At 54.1% G+C, this 20,563-nt stretch overlaps 2 protein-coding genes across 10 annotated transcripts; both read left to right on the top strand.

The window, feature by feature from the left end:
* The first annotated feature begins 1,774 nt into the window (after window positions 1-1,774).
* On the top strand, window positions 1,775-5,713 carry neurod1 (neuronal differentiation 1). Its single transcript, XM_086123233.1, has 4 exons — window positions 1,775-1,877; window positions 3,083-3,388; window positions 3,950-4,179; window positions 4,261-5,713. Exons 2-4 carry the CDS (start codon window positions 3,087-3,089, stop codon window positions 4,746-4,748), a joined length of 1,020 nt encoding a protein of 339 aa, XP_085979359.1. The 5' UTR covers window positions 1,775-1,877; window positions 3,083-3,086; the 3' UTR covers window positions 4,749-5,713.
* Window positions 5,714-6,369: 656 nt separating this feature from the next.
* Window positions 6,370-20,188, top strand: cerkl (CERK like autophagy regulator). 9 transcript variants are annotated; one of them, XM_086123228.1, is made up of 14 exons: window positions 6,370-6,976; window positions 7,986-8,095; window positions 10,652-10,882; window positions 13,188-13,319; window positions 13,920-13,983; window positions 14,922-15,052; window positions 15,145-15,219; window positions 16,491-16,668; window positions 16,756-16,803; window positions 16,873-16,904; window positions 17,036-17,144; window positions 17,459-17,555; window positions 19,074-19,231; window positions 19,301-19,447. In XM_086123228.1, the coding sequence occupies exons 1-13, from the start codon at window positions 6,828-6,830 to the stop codon at window positions 19,224-19,226; spliced, it is 1,509 nt and encodes a 502-aa protein (XP_085979354.1). In that variant the 5' UTR covers window positions 6,370-6,827; the 3' UTR covers window positions 19,227-19,231; window positions 19,301-19,447. The 9 variants fall into 9 exon arrangements, with proteins under 9 accessions (XP_085979354.1, XP_085979357.1, XP_085979349.1 ...); XM_086123225.1 differs by having other exon boundaries at window positions 6,373-6,976; window positions 19,074-19,222; window positions 19,301-19,530; XM_086123227.1 differs by lacking the exon at window positions 15,145-15,219 and having other exon boundaries at window positions 6,373-6,976; window positions 19,074-19,222; window positions 19,301-19,530.
* The last annotated feature ends 375 nt before the right edge of the window (window positions 20,189-20,563 follow it).

Here is a 20,563-nt window from a genome sequence, read left to right as displayed (position 1 = left end):
GAACACGATACAAACGTGTCGAGCGATCATCGTCTGATCTTCCTTTTTTTTTTAAAAGCCTTTGGAGTCGTTGCTCTGTTTGTGAGCAACAGGTGGCGCCGTAGGGCTCTTCCTGCAGTGGCACACCTGTTGCTCATTGTGTCATTAGTCGGCGTTTGGGTTCAAAGGACCCCCCGCCCGACCGGTCGGCGTCGAGCCGTCGTGTTCGCCATTCTTTGTGTCTGCCTTCATTTGGACTTTTCTTCAATTCGTCTCGTTAAGTCCGCCGCGCCCGTTCACGGCAAGTAAGCGGTCGACATCAAATCAATGGAGAAAATGACGCGTCCGTTCGTCCGTGATGTGACCTCCTCTTCCCGAGGACGTGATTGCTTTAGTTCTTGTGTGCGTGTGAACGTGTTTGCCTCATGCGAAAAAGAAAAAAACAACAACTTTGGGGTTGTCCCGCTTTGCAGAATGAGGCGATTGTCGTCCGACCTGTTGCTAGCGCGGCTGCCGTGCGCGCCTTCGGCCGACAGGTGGAGCCAAACACCGGTCGAGTGAGGCGAGCGCTCAATGGACACTTGATTAGGTACGCGGCCCGTTCCATTCGGAATCCAAACAATCGAGATTCGGACAGTCTTGCTACTCCGACCGGTTTGACAACAACGGCAAAAATCATCATCATAATAATAAGAATAACATCTTGTTGTGATTGTAAACAATGACAAGAATCCTGGAAAAGCGGCTGTTGGGCGCTGCTTGAGGACGTCTCTGCCACAGGATGGCGCTGTTTGACAGCCGGCGTTCGGCCGGGAAAGCTTTCGCCGGCTTCGGATGAGCGAATTGTGGTGAAACTCAGTTGTTGTTGGGGTTTTTTTTGGGGGGGGGGGCGTCTGCAATGGGCCCGTGGAGTGACGAGCGAAACTCCACAGCATCTCCGGTGCGCCTTGAAAGGTCCATTATTATTATTATTATTCTGCTCCAAAAAGTTGGGGTTCGATAGATTTTTGTAGCAAAGCACGTCAAAGTGTCCTAATTCGAGGCAAAGTGGCCCGCGTGGTCATTTGAGCGAAGTTGATCATCATTGGCGTCGCCGTGGTGACTCCTTCCGAACCAGATCGAAGCACGGTGAAAATGTTCACAAGCAAATGCGGACTCCCCCCCCCCCCCCCCCTCACCGTCGAGTGTGTGCGGCCGGCTGTTGACTGCTCCCAATGAAAATGGCTTGCCAGAAAAAAAAATTCAACTCGTCAATTCTCCTGACTCTTGTTATTGTTCATTAAAAAAAAATGCGCGCGTGCTATGGAAACGTTGGCGTTGACGCGCGCGCGCGCGCGCCTGTGAAATTGACTCAGCGTTAAAGATTAGCCAGCGGGTGAGCAAGGCGCTTGAAAGTTTCCCGGTAACAGCCGAGCAAGCGCCCGATCGCCCTCCTCATCAGCATCGTCGCATCGCGTTGCCGCGGTAACCGCCTCACTCGGCCGCTCCAAAGTCCACCGTTCTCGGCCACCGAGCTGTCGTTCAAACTTTGAGCCGTTTCGTAGGTCGCCCATTTGATTCCGGCCAAGTAAATGCATGGATGTGTTTCATCACATGTCACTCGCACGTCCGTCCCGCTCGGTCGCCGTCCGAGTTCACCGGCGCGACCCCGAGGCGGCAGATGGGCTTTTGGGCAAACTGCGTGACGTCACGTGATCCCTTTGCTCGACGTCGGCGCCATATGGCGAGGGGGGGGGGGGCGGGGGCGCGGCCCGGATGCGCCAATTGGCGGGCGCGCGCGAGCGAGTCGGCTATAAAAGCGCGCCTCCTTCCTGCGCACCGCACAAAGCCGCCGGCGACCGACACGCGAGCGCGCGCGCGCGTGACGTTGAAAGGCGGCAAAGCGAGCCAAGCGGCAGGTAAGGCGCAGTTGGGCCCGTCGGTTCTTTTTCTTCTCGTCGGATGCTCTTCGGCGCCGGCCTCGTTGGAGCGGCGACGACAACGAATTCCGTCACGCGCCGAGAAATCCGTTCGAACTTTGAATTGATTGATGGCGAAATGGAATCGCTCCAGCCATTTGGATGTTTTTGTTTTCACGATCATGCAAATCTGATGGCTTTTGTTCCAATAAGAACGATGACCCTTTTTTTGGGCCGACCTTTGGCAGATTTTCAAAGGCCGATTTGTGTTGCTCTCCGCGCGAATTGAATCGACGTGAGGAAAATGAAGGAAGGGGATTCGTTTTCATTTGGTAAATCGTTTCGGTTCAATATAAAAAAAAAAAGTCATCGATCCAAAATCCTTTGAGCCCTTTTTCGATTTAGGGGCGGATTATAAAGGTTTCGTTGAAAAGGTCAAGGTTTAGTTTTACAGTCTAATAAATCATTTTTTTGAAACGAATCATTTCCCTCATCTGAATATTTCGATTGCAGGACAGCCCAAAAACAAAGAAATTGCCTTTTTTAATTGGCCCGATGTGTCGCATTTCTCCTTCGATTTGTCATTGAATCACAAGGACCGAGCTGCTTCGAGGCGCTTTCCAAGTCGGCATGGAACGTTTTCTCCAAAGTCCAAATTCATTGGACTGGAGGAAATGTCCAATAGGCAAAAAGCGTTTTCTCATCCGGAAAATGTCCCACATTTCAACGTGTCATCCCGAAAGAAACATTTCGATCCGGAAGGCGCAATCGGATGGACGCCTTCCGTCTCGCCGGCAAGTTTGGAAGGAAACTTGGAGCGCAAAAGGGGGACGAAGCTTTCTTTTGCTTCTGCGCGGACGAGGACGTTTCCTATTTGTTGCATTTCAATCAAGGCTCACGCTCACCTTTTTATAGGATTGATGACCGTGTTATTTTTGTCGTCATCTCGAGGCTCCTGAATAAACGCCCCCCACTCAGCCTTTGTAAATAGCACAGCCACCTCATGCGGCACTTACGCGGTTGCAGAGGTTTTTCCATCTTCTGTTTGCTGTTTTTATCTTGCATTCCGCACTGTGTCCGGTTCCTTTTGAAAACACACTTTGTGCGTGCAAATCCTTCTTTTTCGAACTTGGCTGCCGTACATTGCAAATGTCCCCGCCGTCAGACGGGAACCTTTTTCTTCTCTCCTCTTCTCTCCTCCTCAGCGTCATGACGAGGTCGGAGCTGAATTTCGGGGAGGCCGAGGTTCGTCGCCCGCGGCGGCAGCGGGAGGAGGACGACGACCAGGAAGAGGAGGAGGAGGGGCGGGGGGGCGAGGAAGAGAGGGAGGGGGCCGCGGCGGCGGGCGACGAGGAGGACGACGACGAGCGCCGCTTCGAAGACGAGCGGGAGGAGGAAGACGACGACGACGACGACGACGATGACGGCGGCGGCGGCGGGGGGGACGCCGACAGCAAGCCCAAAAGGCGAGGACCCAAGAAGAAGAAGATGACCAAGGCTCGCATGCAGAGGTGAGCCCGGCCTTGCACCTGCACAAATTGCTACTTGCCCCCCCCCCCCACCCCCACCCTTCATCACCAAACCCCCCCCCCCCCCCCCAAATGCAAACGGCAAACTCTTGAAGCTGACAACATATGAAAAGCTCCTCTTTCAATTCCCCGAAAATGCCAGCGCAGAGAAAATGGAGCGAGAAAGGGAGCGCGATGCCCCGGCCGCGTGGGCAAGGAGAGCCCGCCTTGCAACCCCCAAGTGCAAAATGAAAGCGCCCGCAAGGAGTTGCTGCTGCCACATCCCGCTCACACCAACCGGCCCGTAAGGGGGGGTTGGCCGATGACGATGCTGCCGAGCATGGAAGCGGCTCCGCTTGGCGACTGCGGCATCCGGCCTTCATCTTAGCGTGCGGAAAGTGGCCTCGGAAGAGAAACGCACTGCACCAAAACCAACGAGAAAATCCGCAAGCGGCCTAGCGTGCGCCGATGCGCTCCACGCAGTCTTTTTTTGTTGTTGTGTGTGTGTGAAGGAACGACGCGGCTTAAGGCTTTTTTTTTATTTATTTTTTTTTGCCCGAGCAGGTTCAAAGTTCGTCGGATGAAGGCAAACGCTCGCGAGCGCAACCGCATGCACGGCCTGAACGACGCCCTGGAGAGTCTGCGCAAGGTGGTGCCCTGCTACTCCAAGACCCAAAAGCTCTCCAAGATCGAGACCCTGCGCCTGGCCAAGAACTACATCTGGACCCTCAGCGAGATCCTGCGCTCGGGGAAAGCCCCGGACCTGGTGGCCTTCGTGCAGGCGCTCTGCAAAGGTAGGCGCGCACTCCGCTCGTCACCGGTGCGGATGGGACCTCGGGGGCCAGGCGAAGTCAGTCATGGGCTGTCGCCTTCAGGTCTGTCCCAGCCCACCACCAACCTGGTGGCGGGCTGCCTGCAGCTGAACCCTCGCACCTTCCTCCCCGAGCGGTCGGCCGAGCCGGCGGGCCGGCCGCCGCCCCCGGGCGCCGCCCGCTTCTCCTACCAGACGGCGGGCCTGCCCAGCCCGCCCTACGGCGCCACGGACCCCTCGCACATCTTCCAGCAGGTCAAGGCTCCGGCCTACGGCGCCGCCGAGGCCTACTTGGACGGGGTCCTGGTGACGGACAGCCCCCCCTTCGACCCGCCCCTCAGCCCTCCCCTCAGCGTCAACGGCAACTTCTCGTCCTTCAAGCACGAAGCGGCGGCGGCGGCGGCGGCGGACTACGACAGGAGCTACCCCTTCGGCCCGCACTACGGCGCGGGCGTCTACCCGCAGGTGGACAACCTGCTGGGCTTCGACGGACACTCGCATCACGAGCGGCTGATGAACGCGCAGCTCAACGCCATCTTCCACGAGTCGTGAGCGGGTCCTCGCCGCTCCCCGGCGCCGAGAAGCCAAACTATGCAAGTTGAATCTCAAAGCCCCCATAAAAAAAAAAAAATCGCATTTTCAACGTCTGTCTCGTTGCTCTTTTGGGACGCAGCGTGTCAGCTCTTCACTTTGGGCATCTTTGTCCAGGCTCCTTCGGCGATGACAAAGGGACTTTTTCCCGCGCGCTCAATCGTTTTCTTCAATTCAGCCGCGATTTCGGCCATTCGAAACATTTCCATCGCTTGATTGGCAAAGGGGAGACGAATTCAAATTGCCAAACCTCAATCGTTGACGATCCGGCACCCGCTTTCAAGTCGCCCCGCCCGTTCGTCGGGCGTGAAATGAAAGAATCCGAGTGTTTAGGCGTCCGAGTACGACCGAAAAGGGGCCCTTCGGGGGCGATTGACGCGGTGCCGCCCCCTACCCCGACCATTTGCTCCGCCGGGCCGGCTGAAGTTCCGCATCCAAAGAGCCGCTGTCGAATGCCAAAGGGAAAGCCGAGCTGCAGCCTTAGCGCAAATGAGCACGAGTGGTCGGTCGGTGTTGCTCTTTGGGTCCTTCCGTCAAGTGAAATCGTAACCTTGGCTTTTGCTGAAGGACCCCGGGCCGCTCGCTCGGGTGCGGGCTCCTCTCCGAAGCGAGCGGCTCGTCGCCACCGGCGGTCACATTTTCAGTCACGGCGCAAAAAAAAGGGCAGATGTCTTCTTTAAAACATGCACTCGCTGGATTAAAGACAAAGAAAAATCCAAATCTACACACCTTCGGGCATACTCGCCCCAAAAATGTGACTCTGATTCAAGCTTTTATAGAATAGAGTGCTTTTGTAGAGTACGCTCCATACGTGGGTGCGTGTGTTGGGTGGGTGAGCGAGCGTGTGTGTGTGTGTGTGTGTGTGTGTTATTCCATGCATAAACAAGATCCTTTTCAACAATTAAAACGTTGTCTGCAGAATGACACTCTGGGCCCGTCTGTCACAAGAACGCACACCACCATCCTTCCAGTGAGCCGTTCGGTTCGTTTTCAGCGCAGCTTGTGCTGTGACATCATTAGCTCGGAGCCGAGCTAGCAGTGTGATCGAGGTGGCAATTTAGCTTTTAGCTCAGCCAGCGGCGCCGTAGAAGTTAGCGATCCTCTCGCTCGGATTGCTGTTTGAAGTCAGCGTGTACTTTGGAGTTTGTGTTTGGAACTGACGAGCGTGGCCAGCATTCAGCGATGTCATCCTCGCGACCGATCAATTTGCAAGCGTTTGATCCATTTAGCGGGGTGTGACCGAGAAGTTTGGTTCGTTTTGATGGCTCGGACAACCATGACGCAGACCAACGAGCGCTTGGAGAAAATGTACGCTTTCATTCTTACCGCTGAAATGTGCATTCAGAGTTGTGTCATTGTCGTCCGAAGAGACGGAAGACAACATGAAAAACACCACGGAGAATTCAACGCATTCAAGTTAGGCGAGCTTCGTGAGTGGCAACATAAGATGGCTGCCGGTGGCTTCACTTCCCGCGACGGCGAGTAACGGGGCTCGAGCAATCCGTCATGTCGTTGATGCCCCGGAGTGTTAGTGTTCACGTTGAGCTCAATTAGCGGGGGGGGGGGGGGGATGAGTTTTTCAAGGTCTTTCGTGAGCTCAACAACAAGACACGTTTTGTTGTTGAAACACTCCACTCAACACCGATCGACTTTTGTGCGGCACTGTAAAACGGCAAATAAAGCGATGTACGCGGAGGGAAACACACGCACACACAACTGGTATTGTGATAAAAGTTTTTTTTTAATGTAATAATAACAGCGCTAGTAATACTAAGGATGTTTCAGAACCTTTTTAGATTTGATGAAAAGTTCATTCGGGGCTCATTTGAAATGCAAAGAGTGCGTGTCCTTGTCTGGCCGGCCGTGCGCGCTCCCGCGACCAGCGGCGTGCTCGTGCTTCCTTCCACGTGGGGACGAGCCGCGTCGTCTCCATAACGACCAGACCGCGGAAGTGCCCGGATCAGCTTAGGATCGCGAGTGAGAGAAGCGGGACGTTTTCTTGCTGGGTGCTTTCGTTCGCCTGTTAAATTGTCCATCGAAATGTCGACGCGCGAGGAGGACCGAGAGGAGAAAGAGCAGAAGACGAAAGAGGAGAAGCTCATCGGGAGCAAGAAGAGGGACAAGAAGAAGAAGAAGGAGGAGGAGAGGGAGAAAGCCGAGGAGGAGTACAAGCCGGAAGTGGAGCGCAGGTGAGTGATTGAGTGAAAGGGAGGAAGCTTGGTGACGTCACGGCCCGCCAAGTGGACGTCCCTCACCACCATTTTGTTACCGAGACGATGTTCATTTTTGAAACGAAGGCAGCGAGGTCGCCTGCATAGGTGCCACCCTGTAAACGTGAAGCCGCTGAAATATAAAATCAACAGGTAACTCACTTTCTGGACTGTATTTAATAATGGAGCGTATTTTCCGTCACTGACCCGAACAACTTGGAAACATTTCTAAAATGGAACCCGCAAAGCAAGTGCATTGTCCATATGTTCGTTCGAGCTTTTGGTCATCCAGAAAGAGAGAAGGTACAAATTGTTGTCGAGTGTCTCTCCGCCTCGGCAAAGAGTCGAATTTGTTGGGTAAGATTTGTTAGTCAGTGACCACAGTTGGATGTCTTGAAATAAATGCTCCCGCAGTGCTTCTCTGAAGTCCAAAGCTGTTCAGAGCCCAACAGTCTGGAAAGGTTAGGATTCGCACGAACGAAATAGAACTACAAAACAAAAACGAAACCCCCAAAAAATCAAGTCGTCAAAAAAAATGACCTGATGATTTTTTTGGGGATGCGGCCTATTTTGGGTGAGCCACTAAGTCTGAACTCATACTCGACAAATCCAGCAATATTTGGTTGGGTAGCTAACCCCTACTGTGTGGATACTACAAAATACGCATCCAGATCCATTTTTCTCGCGTTTGAAGTCGTTCTAAATGACCTTTTCAGTTTTAAAGTAGAGGTGATGATATCGGAGACCTTTTAGGAATGGTGACATCCGTTTTAGGAATAACCAGACTGAAGTAGGGCTTCAACTTGTGCTGAGTTGAACCATCGAGTCACCTGTCAATTCACGGGGAAATCTGATTCAATAAACAAGTCATTAATTAAATCCATGACTTAATCTCAAAAGAGAGCAATCTTTGAATGTCATACTTGATGTTGGCAAAAGTCTCATTGTTGACATGTACCCTTTTTTGGGGGGAACGCGTTTGTGTCAGCGAGCGCGTGCTGCTGCGCGGCATCTTCAAAGTGGGCAAGAGGAGCCACGACGTCCTGCTGACCGCCACCCGCCTGACCTGGAGCCCCATCCTTCCCGAGAGCCCCGCAGGTCAGGCACCGCACCGACATCTGCGCGGAATGTGACGGCAGATGCTGCTGTCACTGAGACCGCCGCGCGCACACGCACAAGCAAATGTCGCGTCGAACGTAGTGGCCACAATCCCCCGGCCACCCCGCAAAGAAGTCAGCTCGAGGTGCCGAGTCGTTAGCGTCTAGCAAAGGTAGCGGTGTGATCGATGAGTCCACTTGGCTTTACGCCAGGCCGTGCCAAGTTTGTAGTGCCATCGAAAGCTTTTAGCCGAGATAGGAGTGTGACCAAGGCGAGTTATTGAGCTTTTAGCAAAGCTTGTGGTGCGATAGTTAGCATTTGGCAGCAAAGTTAGCCAAGCCAACGATGAGTGCGCTTAGCATTTTTACGGGTTAGTGGTCTGGCCGAGGAGTGGCAAATTTGACAGGGGATCTGATTGTGGTAGTTTGGAATTTGGAAGAGCCAGCGGTGGGGATGACGAGTGCCGCTGTCGTTATCATCGAGTGAAGTTAGCGCAATGAGCAATGAGCAATGCTTGTGTCCCGACCGGTGTTTGTAGTTTGGGCAAACTCCATTCCAATCCAGTTGGGATGTTGCGTCAACAAATCGTCAGTGCCAAATCGTCGTATTCTCATTGGTCGGACCCAATTGGTACCATGGACGGGAAAACGCTAGTAACTGGTGTTTGGTTGTTTACATGATGCTGGATCGTCACAAATCGATGTGTATTTACGTGTCGATTTGTGTGTGTGTGTGTGTGTGTGTGTGTCTGAGTTTGACAATCTGTTTTGCTGTACTCCATCCAAGGGTAATATGTCATTAAGTGTGTGTGTGTGTGTGTGTGTGTGTTGGCTGTACTAGCGAGCAGTTGGTTAGGCCCGTGGGGGGTTATAAGATTCTCTGTGTGAGCAGATTAACACACTCACACACACTCACGCGTGCGCATACACACACACCATCAGTGTGTGTGTGTGTGTGTGCAGAAATGGATCAGCTGTTGTTTATGAGAAGTTCTTCCTGTGGATCTGCTCGAGGATGTGCAACATGTTTACCTGCAGGGTGCTTCGAGAAATGTTTTCCTTTTTGTCGTGGTTCAAATTGATTGAAGGGTTACAGTTAGCTTTCGCTAGCTAGGAATGGGTGTTCTTTTTTTTTTTCCCCCAAGCTTTTTGTCTGAGTGAATGGCATCGTGATCGGCATTCGGCAATCTTGGCGGTATGGTTGAAGAGTAGCCAAAGTTGGCATTTAGCCAAGTTAGCAGAGTCATTGAGGATATCGTCAGTTCTCTAGCGGGACCGTAGTTAGCCATTGGGCGTAGTTATCTTGAAATGCATCGACGCGAGTGGAAAGGTCGTGAGCAGAATTGAGCCAAGTTCAGAGGATGATTGATGAGTGTAGCTCGCTTTTTGCTAAGGCAGTGCCGTCCCCTCATGGGGATAGTTTAGCTTTTATCGAAGCTATCGGCAACGTAGTTGACATTGAGCAGAATGGTGGATCTGAGTTGGAAGCGTAGTCTTAGCATTTTTCGCCATTTGGTGTCATTACTCTTAGCCGTGTCACATTTCAGCTTGATTGATGACATCATCAACATCCACCGCACGCACACTCAGTGGCTACTTTATTCGGTACACCGTTCAATACAAAACAAAAGTACGAATGTTATCAATTTAGCATGATGTTGATTATCGCGCACTGTGTCACAGTGACAACTGTTCCTTATATTTGTGCGTGCGTGCGTGCGTGCGTTGGCTCAGTGGGTCAGCTGGGACAAGATGGGAGATTCTCGTCCATCTGGACCCAGTGACATGCTACAGGCGGGCGAGCGCGCGTGCTGTCACTTCACATCTCATTCACGGTCTTGTGCAATCTGTGCGTCTCGGTGTGATCATTTTAATTGCGCTCGACTGGGCGCAACATGGCGACATGACACGTTTGTTGATTTTTGGATTTGAAACAAAAATGGCAATCGCACGATCCTGTTTCCATTGAGATGAGACAAATCCCACGCAGGTCACCAAAAGCCAAAAACATACGAATGGACCTTGGACACAGCGCAGTTTTCGCCGACTCGTACTGCACAAACTGCACCCGTGCTTGAGCTCAACACAACATGTCAAGGTCACGAAGCAGGATGGAAAAAGGAGATAGGCGGCTTGAAGTTGTCTTTCCGAACGACTTCAGAACGAATCCCTTCAATGGGCGATAGCAACGCAAGGCTCGAAGCGAGCCGTTTCGCATCGCCGTTACCGTGTCAAAGCCGAGACTCAAACGGGCCGCCGTCAGAAGCGGCCATGCCGTCGTATATTACAAAACGATAAGAGACATCAGGATTTAGACGGCGCTTAAAAAACAAACAAACAATTGTTCAGTCATTAGACTGTCATATTTTGATCGCGCCTTGTTATGCGTCCAGGCTCTGAGGGAGCAAAGAGGTGCAGAAAATGAGCCGCACCCGATGCTCTTCCCTCCAGACTTCACAATTGGTCAGATTTTTTGGATGGTGTGTGTTCATGTGTGCTATTGATGGTTAGCATTTAGCCACACTAGCCTTTGTTGACGGTACCGTTGCGTGCGCAGGTGAGGCGTCCACATCGCCGCCCGGTGTGCTGATGCTGCGCGACGTTCTGGCGGTGAAGGTGAAGCGGCGGCGGGCGGTGGGCCAGCGTTCCGGTGGCCCTGTGCTGGGCGTGGCTTTGTTCTACTGCAAGCGAAGGGGCCGCAGATTGGAGGAGGACACGCTGCACCTTCACAACGCGTCCTCGGAACACACGCACGCCTGGTACAACGGCTTGAAGGAGGTCCTCGCAGGTAAAGCACAAAATTGTCTTTGGATGTACGTTGGTGCCTCGAGATATGAATGAGCCGTCGTACGGCCGCCCGCCCGCCTGTTTTTATTTTTATTTTTTGGTTGTTTTTTTTTGGGGTGATACGAGCTCTGCATGCTGGCAGTGAGATCAACTCACCGCACTTTTTATCAAGCGGCAGTCTAAAAATCATGAACAATTCATCAAAGAAGCAGCTTCAAGTTGTTTCATGCCACTCCCGTCTGAAGTTTACTCGGAAACTAAAAGGAAAACAGAGAGAATGACTGAGTACTTAGCCACCAGCAAGACTTTGGGATAGTAGCTGCTCGTACATGGAATTAGCCTGCTACGCGTTTGAGTCGTCCCGTCGGTCGCAATGACGTCAGTACGCAGACGAGCTAATCTGCTAATCTCACTCAAGGCACGTATGACACGCACACACACACTCCGTCATCATGTTGAATCCTGTCTTAGAGCGGGATGAGCTAAAATGACCTTTGAAGATGGACCGTCCAGACAAGAAGTGAGTTAGCAAGCTAAGCTAACCCTCGCGTCGGCCATGGCGTCGAGGAGAAAAATGCGGCCGGCGTCTGGAGGGCTTATGTTGTGTCGCGTCCATTCGGGCCACGTCGCCGCTGTCCAGCCGCCGCCGCCGCCGCCGCCTGGAAAGCGGTCGGGCCTTTTGTCCCGCCGTTCGCCATTCGGCGGCCTCGTCCCGCAGCCGCACCGCCGCCGCAAAAAAATAAATAAAAAGTTTTCAGCCTGAAAAATGGTCTTAAGGCGCATTAAGCGTAACGTGCGGCGACATTGACGGTTGCCACAATGGCCTTGACGCGCAACACTGCGACCATGCGAGCTGACACGTGACCTGCTGCCATTCATGTGGCCAAGCAGCGATGATGGACAGCCAGCTGACACACAAAAACCAGAGTGCCAAAAACGATGGCGTTCTCATGGCGAAAGCACCTCAATGTGTCATTGGTCGGGGTGGGGTGGAACGTTTTGCCCAAAGTCCCGCTTTGGTGCAGACGTCGGCACACGTCATCCAGCTGGTCACGGCGGTGGCCGGCGGACTCGGGAAGAGAGCTCTCGGGCAACCGCGGCTGGCCTCTGGGCGAGCTGGACTTGTTTGCGTGAGCGGGCGAGGGAGTGAAATCAAAGTTGTTTACGTGGCGGGCGGCTCTGTGAGCCCGCAGCCCAGGATTGTTTACCATGGCAACGCTGCGTTGTCAGAGCGACCGGCCGCCCGCCACGCTTCGTGCGGGAAACCTGATCCTCTTGTGTGTGTGTGTGTGTGTGTGTGTGTGTGTGTGTGTGTGTGTCCTTCACTCTCTTGTCATCTTCATCAGCAGCCTCTGACGCAAAATGGCTTTCCCCAAGCCGAGTCTCCAAAATGGCCGCTCTCGGTGGATCAAAGGTTGCCAAGCGTACTCCACGAAAGTGGAACGTATCTGGAAAGTTCTCATCCCTTTTTTTTTTTTTTTTTTTGGTTTATTCGCCTCATTCGTCCCCGGCCCAAATGTCAAGAAAGCGGGGGGCTAAATACAAGCAACCTGATGAAATGGAAACGGCGGCGAAAAGGCAGGATATCGCAGGAGAAAAAGACATTTGAAGCCAAGGATTGAATGCCGTTGGCGTTCATCCGAATGCTCCCAATCTTTGACTTCATTTTTCCAGATACAAATGATTGCTTTGACATTTGTGTGACATTGTAAAAGCGGGCAGACATCGCATGAATCATGACCCTCAAGTCACCGCTTGGAAAAAAAAAAATCCTCAACTGTTTGCCCAAACACTTCGAACAGAATTGAACTCGACAATGCGACCGATGCGCAATTGCTTTCTCCACCGACTTGAGCGTGTTTGAAAAAGTTTTCATCCTTCCGTTTTCACGCACGCGGGCCTCCAACCCAAAAGCTCGGGCGCCCTTGCTCGAGTGCGGGCGTGCGTGAAAGGCCATTAACAGGGGGGCGGGGTCATGGCCTTTTGGGAGAAGATTATAGCACAGATGATGGAGCTCAGAGAGTGCGTGCGTGCGTGTGTGTGTATTGATCAGCACGAGTCTACTGGGATCTGTAATGCGGCCTCCAAATCGGCCTCATGATGAGCCACTGGGGCGCTCACGCGCACGTAACCTTTCCAAGGCCGAGCTGACGGCCGGCTCCATCATCGTGCCGACCTATTGCTCGCATCTTGACAACCTGCAAGTTGCCCCCCCCCCACCCCCCGCCCCAAAGTTTCTACAGAGTCACATTTAATGTCACTTCCTTGAAGTGTGTGTGTGTTTGTGTGTGTGTGTGCGCCTGCAGGTTTAAGCGGTCGGCCAAGGCGCGTCAAGGTGTTCATTAACCCCAGCAGCCACAAGAAGGAGGCGGTTCACGTGTACCGAGAGCGCGTGGCGCCCCTCTTCAAGATGGCCGACGTGCGCACGGACATCACCGGTCAGTGGGCGGGTGTGCGCGGGGGGCGCAGGTCGGCGTTCACGCTGGGTCACCCGATCCGGGAGGCGGAGCGCGGAGGCCATCTGCTGCCAGCGAGGCTCCTCCCACCGCCTCTTTCCTTTCCTTGTCTCCTCGCTGCCGCCTTTCACCTCTTCTGCCCCCCCCCCCCCCACCACCCTCCGGATCGACTTCCTTTCCCTCCTCTCCTCTCTCTCTCTCTCTCTCTCTCTCTCCACTTGAAATCTGCAGAGTATCATGGCGGTGACTTCTGTTTGCCGTGACCTTTTTTTCAACGTTGTTGTGAAACTCTCTGCGGCCGATTTGGATATTTGAAATGCGCCAAAGTGCGCGGCCCCTTCTTGGTCATGCCATCGGAACCTTCCTTTCCCTTTCCCTCATCCGGCGTCCTTGGCGCTCATCCGCCGGCCTCCTCCTGCGCCCTCCTTCCTTTCCGGTCGCCTCGCTTTGGGCAGATGGCGTCGTATCTGTTGTCGCATTTTCCGCGCTCGCTTTCTGCACGTCTCCATCTGTCGCCGTTTCACCCCGCGTGACCTACCTGTCTGTCCGTCCTCGTGTGTGTGTGTGTGTGTGCGGGCGCAGTGACGGAGAGGACGGGACACGCGCTGTCGGTGATGAAGGAGCTGAAGCTGGACGACTTTGATGGGTCAGTTCTCTCTGCTCTCGCACTTCTCAACCGCCACTTAGACTGGCCCGCTCGAGACCCGAGACTTGACCCGGGCTCTTCTCTTGGGACATTCCGACTCGGGGGGGGGGGGGTCGGAATGTCCCACAAGCCGGCGCTACGCGCGCAGCCAAAACTAGTCCCACGAGCATCCATTCCAAGCACAAAAAGGCTCCAACTCTCACGCCGAGTCCAAAGCCAAAGAGTCCAAACGACGAGTTTGAAGGAGAGGTGAGCCAAAACGGCACAAGCCTTCACCAAACGGCAAACTCGGAGCAGCGGGCTCTGCCGCGGCACCGCCGCCGGTCCTGATTTTAGCTCGGCGACGTGCCCATCCCGTGTCGCCAGCCGATACCTCGCCACGATTTCGGAAGCAAAAGAAAAGAGCGCCGGAGGGAGTGGCCGAGCGTGGAGTCGGGAAACGCTTAAGCCTTCCCCGGGCTTATCGCGCCGAGAGAAGCTTAGCTTTGTATTGGCGAGATAGACGATTAGCGCGTTTGTGTGAGCGTGTGTGTTGCAGAGAGAGAGGCAGGAAATACAGCAGACGTGAGGGGGAAGGCCCAGCGTGCCAACCGGATGATCCCTTTCATGTTAGCACGCCAATGGCAATTTCCATTCGTGTTAGCATGAAGCTAGCGCGGACATTCGCAAGGTTGACGTACGCTTGCTTTCAATATGCAAGGTGCCATTTTTGGGTTTGATGTCAAGTTGTTTGGGTATTATTTTTATTTTTTTTTTGGAGTAAACTTCAGCTGGGGGAAAAGCGATAACCAGCTCAAAGTGGATTTTTTTTTTTCAACAGTCGCGTCCATCTTCCAAAGCGCCGCATTGTATGAAGTGAGATGAGTTTGCGAGTCTGAGCAAAATCGTCGTCGGGACGATGGTTGGTATTTTCAAACGGCTGTGTATTGTTTCGCTAGGGTGGTGTGCGTGGGCGGCGACGGTTCGGTGGCAGAAGTTTGCCACGCTCTGGTTCTGCGAGCCCAACTGGACGCCGGCTCTCCCGACGTTCCCGTCGCGGCGTCGCTTCCGCTGGGCGTCATCCCGGCAGGTGAGACCCCGTCCGCCGTCCCGCGTACTCGTCGTGGTTCCTGGAAACGATTTTCGTTTGGGCGCCCGTGTGTCGTCTTGTGCCGTTGACAGGTTCCACGGACGTGGTTTCCTGTTCCGTTCACGGAGTGAGGGATCCGGTCACGGCCGCCATGCACGTCATCCTGGGTATCGTCATCCCCGGCGCTCTCGTAGTCCGCTCGGCTCCACTCGATGTTCCCGCTTCCGCTCACTCTTTTGCTTCTGACTTCTGGTTGGAAGTCGTCAGGTCCTGTGCCGGTCCGCTTCGGTCCGGCGCAGGACGTCAGCGGGGTCGACCGGTCTATTGGTACCAAGTCGCTGTTCTGCCGGTCCTCGGTCGTTCCTCCTCCCGCCTAGTGGATTTGGTTCTCTCAGTCCTCCTGTCGGTAGCGCCGGTTTGGTACGACGGCTCCCGTGGGGCGCGGGCGGCGGGTTGTCGCCGCTCTGTTGGAACAAAGTCAGCGGTGGCTTTGGTCGGAGCCGGCTCATCGGCCCATCGCCGGTCCGGCAGGTTTTGCTTTGCGAGTCGTGCGTGGTCTCGCCGATGGTTGTCGTTACGCGGTTCCGCTTGGATTCTTTGGTCCGAAGCGGCGCTATGGGTCGACCGTTGCCGATTGGCTGCAGTCGACAAGGCCGACCGCCGGCTCGGAAGGGGCCAGATGTCTCATGGCGGGATCGCTTTCAGCTCAAGTCGCAGCTTTGCGCCGGCCCCCCAAACGCGCGGGCGGCGAGATGCGGCAGATGGCCGTCGCGATAGCCATTAGGACACAAGGGAGCGGCGACGGCAGGTGTGGACATACCTCCGGCCGTTGCCACGGCGACCGCAGTCCTTGATTATTATCGATTGGGGCCGGCCGGCCAACTTTTGGGCTCCCGGGGACCCCTTCGCTTTGGAAAAGAGGCAGATGGCCCACTGTCGCTCTCCATGAGGAAAACAAAGCTACAATGAGATTAGGCATTCTCAACTTTGAATTTTGTTCTCTCTCGTGGAAAATTGTTGCCCATTGGCGCCGCATTTCCATGGCGGTGGAAAGTGCTGCGTCACTTTCAACTTTTCATCGCTTGCTGCGAATCCAAATTTGAACCTCAAAAACACAACCTGGTTGCCGTCGGATCAAAGTCTGCCTTTTCGTCTCCCCCCAAAGTGACGCATTGACCGTCATCCATCCATCCATTTTTCGAGACGCTTTATCCCGACGAGGGTCGCGGGCGCGCCGTCGTTCTGGAAATACACTGGGGTGCGGTTGTACCCGCCGCGCGCGCCCGCGCCGCCCCCAAGAGGCTGCGGCCGACACGCCGAGAGCAGAGGAACGTCGGCGGCGAAGCGCCTCCATCCGAGCGGCCTTCGACTCGGCCGTCGGGTTTCGGGGCCTTCGGGCCGCGTCCGGCGTCTCCCACGGGCCGCCTTGTGTTCTCAGGTCACGTGCAGCGAGTGGACATGTGCAGCTTGCGCCCCCCGGGCGGGCCGCCGCGCTTCGGCTTCTGCGCCATGTTCGGCTTCGGCGGCCGCAGCCTGGCCCGGGCCGAGAAGAAGCGCTGGATGCCGCCGGCGCGGCGCCGCGACTACGCGCTGCTCAAGACCCTGGCCCGCTTGAGGTCACGCAACGGCGGACGGCGCGCCCCCGACGCCCGACTCCCGGCGGCCGTCTCAAAGTCTGCCGTCTTTGTGTTTCGTTTATGCAGACCGGAGGACTGTCGGCTGTCTTTTCTCGCGAGCCGCGCAAACGACCGGTGAGATGCGCGCGCGCACATTTGCACGCACGCGCGCTCTGCATCTCACGTGTTGCACGTCTTTCCCAGGGACCGGGATGCCCATCGAGACGGAGACTCAGGTGACCGCCAAGACCAGGACGTCTGAAATCACTTTGGAACAAGCCGACGTTACGTTGCTCAAACTCCCGTCGGCTTCCTTCTCATTTGAGTCGGCGCAAGGTGAGTTCTCTTTGTGTGCGTGCGCGCGCAGATGGGACAGAGTCGTGGAGCAGCACAGAGGGCCTGTTCCTGAGCGTCGGCGTGATGGCCATCCCTTGCCTGAGTCCTCACGCGCCCCGAGGGCTGGCCCCCGACACCAAGTAAGAGTCTGGCGCCCGCCCGGGAGCACGTACTGCGGGTTGGGATCGCAAGGTGAACGGCTACGGTAGCGCTCGCTAGGCGGGACGCAAGAGCGGGTCCGAGTCTGCTTCAAGTCGTGCGTTCGGGTCCGAGACCGAAATCGGTTCCGTCCGTGCTCAATTTGCGAGCGGGGACACGATTGCGCGGCTCTACAAAGATCACCCGATGTGGCGGGCTGAGTGCAGGCACCGGAGGGGGCGGGCTTTCCACTTTCTCGACTGTTGCGCTTTTGCGTTGGCTGACCGTGTTCTCCGACTTCCTGTCGCGTCTCCAGACTGGCCGACGGGAGCGCGACGTTGACTGCGGTGGGGGCCACGTCCAGGTCGGAGTTTGTCAAACACCTGAAGAGCTACGGCGCCCCCGGTGGCCAGGTGAGGCCGACTCGTCGGTTGACCCGCTTGTTCTTGGAGCTTCCGCCGTCGGGGCGGCAGATTAGGCTCCTCCTGCACACTAACCCACTTTCCAAAGAGGCGGGCTAAATATACCGCCGGGCCACGCTCTTTACTCACTGACCCACTTCCTGCTGCCTGGCGGGTCAACAACAACGCGGACGTAACCCGCTTAACCAAGTACGACTGGACTGACTGACAACAAAAATATCAACGTCCCATTTGTACCGTGGGTGTTACTTTGAATTTCGTCACCTTCCGATGGGAGGCTGACCGCCATGGTGCTTATCGTCCTTCCCGTCATGAAATGTCAAAGAAGTGTCTCGGCAACCACGTGGCGTTCCCCAAGGCCCCTTGGTGGGACCCCTTTCCGATGGCTCAATGTTTGCAGATGACACGTCTGTCTGTATCTGTGTCAGCCAATCATGTGCCGCACCTTCCCAAAATTGCTTCCGGGTAATTCGGTCGGATCGCCATCGATATGTTCGTGTCTTGGATTCGCCCTCAATGTGTGAACGTTGCCTCAAATAAGTCTCGGATCTGATCCAAGTTCATCCCGAATGTCCTTCAAAAGTTTCAAGTATCGTCCACGTGGTCATAAAAAGGCTCGAATTTGGGTTCGGGCTTCGATTATAAACGTGGTCTTGAAATGGCTTCATTTATTTATTCGGGTCAGGCGATTGAGAAGCGATCCTCAGTTGCAGCGCCGATCGGGCCGCAGACAGTCGAGTTAAACGAACAAAACGAGATGGCGTTTGATTGCGACTTGGTCAAGTGGTCTTTCAAAGTCTCATCTTTGGTTCAAGTGGTCTCGGGTGCGTCACAGTGGCCGGCGCGGCCCGAGAACGGTCACGAAAGGTGACGACATTTTGATTGAGCGCGACACCAGCGGCAAAGCGCGGATATTTGATTGTTTTGAGCTATTCCAAAGTCAAGAACCGAGCATCAAAGGGAGCGCGAGGTTGTGTTTTCTTTCCAAGGACGACAGAAACGTGCGCCACCAAGTGGCCAATTTGACGCTGTGGAGGAGGCAGGAGAACAAGGTTGGAACCTGATCCAAAATCACATTCGATTGAAACACTCTGGCAAGTGTGACTGTGATTTAAAAAAACAAACAAACAAACGATAAATGCCATCGAAATGCGGTTTTACAATGGACAATGACCACAATCATTGACGGACAAACTGCGTCTTCACTTTGCTCTCTGTTGGTCTCTGCGGCCGCCTGCTGGCGCATTAAGGAATTACAGCCGGCCAGGAAGTCAATGCAGCCAGTGAACCAGATTGTTTTGCCAAAGTGGACATTTGCGCTCATGATGTGTTTTACCGTCACATCGCCCAAATTTGACGCACAGGCCTTGAAGAGTTTTTGAATAAGTCACCAAGTGAACCTTGACTCCGATCGACAAGTTGCTGGCCTTCAGCATTGACAGATTTCGGTCGTCGAGGTGAATTTGACACAGGAGTTTGGTGCGTGTGTGTGTGTGCGCGTGTCCCCAGTTGGACTCGTCCTTCGTGGAGACGCGCGCCGTGACGGCGGTGAAGCTCCGCGTCCGAGGCTCCGGCGGCCGCTCGGAGGACGGCGACGCCAGCTTCCCGTGGAACGTGGACGGAGAGCTGCTGGAGCTGCCCAACGAAGTGCTCATCGGGTGAGCAAAGTGCGCTCTTCAACTCGCTCGTCTTTCCCAGTGGATGCGCGTTCACGTGTCTGCCCGCGTTGTGTTCAGGGTACACGGGCGACTCATCGGCTTGTACGGCGAGGAGGTGGACGAGGCCGAGTCGCCGGCGTCCTGCGGCTGCATCTGAGCGACGCCACACTCCCAACGTCTGCCCAACGTCACCTCGGACGGCAACTCGGAATCCAACAAGTTCGAGTCTTTCACTCTGAGCGGCACAGGTGGACCTTTTATGTCATGTCGAGCCTTGTCACAGCGATAGCGTTGTGCGTTTTCAATAGAAAATAGCTTCCCACTTTATTCAAAACACCACCCAGTCAGCAAAGGCATCTGGCCCGGATTCGGCATGAAGCTGGCACAGCCGGCCTTGAGTCGGCACTGGCATAAGGAGTGTGGGCCCAACACGGCCCAGGAGTGGCAAAGGACGCACTGGCTTGACTCTGGCAAACCAGATGAGGGCCAGTTGTGGAGTGAAGTATTTGGGCCAGAAATCAATTTACAACTCCGGCCCGTACATGGCCAGCCAGTATTGAGCCACCCTTAAACGCAGTTTCAGATGTATTTTTTCAACACACAGCCTTGTTTTAACAATTGCACACCGATGCGGAATTTCATTCATCACACACACACACGCACACACAATCAATAGCACTCTCCTTAGTTTGTAAGGTGTAGGCAGGGATTACATTTAGATTTTGTATGCACATGTAAATGGTTTAAAACTTCCTTTCTTTATAAATCTTGTTTAATCATAAAGTGCATGACTATATTTTTCAATACCAATTACTTGTTGAAGTTTGTACAATCAATGGGATCCATTGCAATGCATATACTGATGTGAATGATAAAAGTAAATTGCACATTTATTGAAGGAAATGTAAGGTGCTTCATGAAATGTTTCGTAAAAGATAGCATCATTAAATTTCAACATTTTCCAAATGTTCTTGTGCTTCTTTAGACCAAAACAAAGGAAAGACGTGTTGTTTTGTTTGTTTATAGCAAAGTATGGTATCATTTTAATGGTCCGGCACACTTGACATCTACCGAGGTCGTATGTGGCCCACCATGCGAAATGAGTTTGACACCAGTGATGTATAGTAAGGAGTTTTTAGCCGAAAAAAACCCGACCATGTAGAGTAAGGCGATTTGAGCCGGAAAAAAACCCGACCGTGTATAGTAAGGCGTTTTTAGCCGAAAAAAACCGACCATGTATAGTAAGGCGTTTTTAGCCGAGAAAAACGACCATGTATAGTGAGGCCTTTTTCGACGAAAAAAACGACCATGTATAGTAAGGCGTTTTTTGACGAAAAAAAC

Source organism: Hippocampus guttulatus, chromosome 11 (assembly GCF_054856545.1).
Source record: "Hippocampus guttulatus isolate MCC_2025c chromosome 11, RoL_Hgut_1.0, whole genome shotgun sequence".
Lineage (NCBI taxonomy): Eukaryota > Metazoa > Chordata > Actinopteri > Syngnathiformes > Syngnathidae > Hippocampus > Hippocampus guttulatus.
The sequence above is the reverse complement of the archived record's forward strand: the minus strand, read 5'-3'. Positions and strand labels throughout refer to the sequence as shown.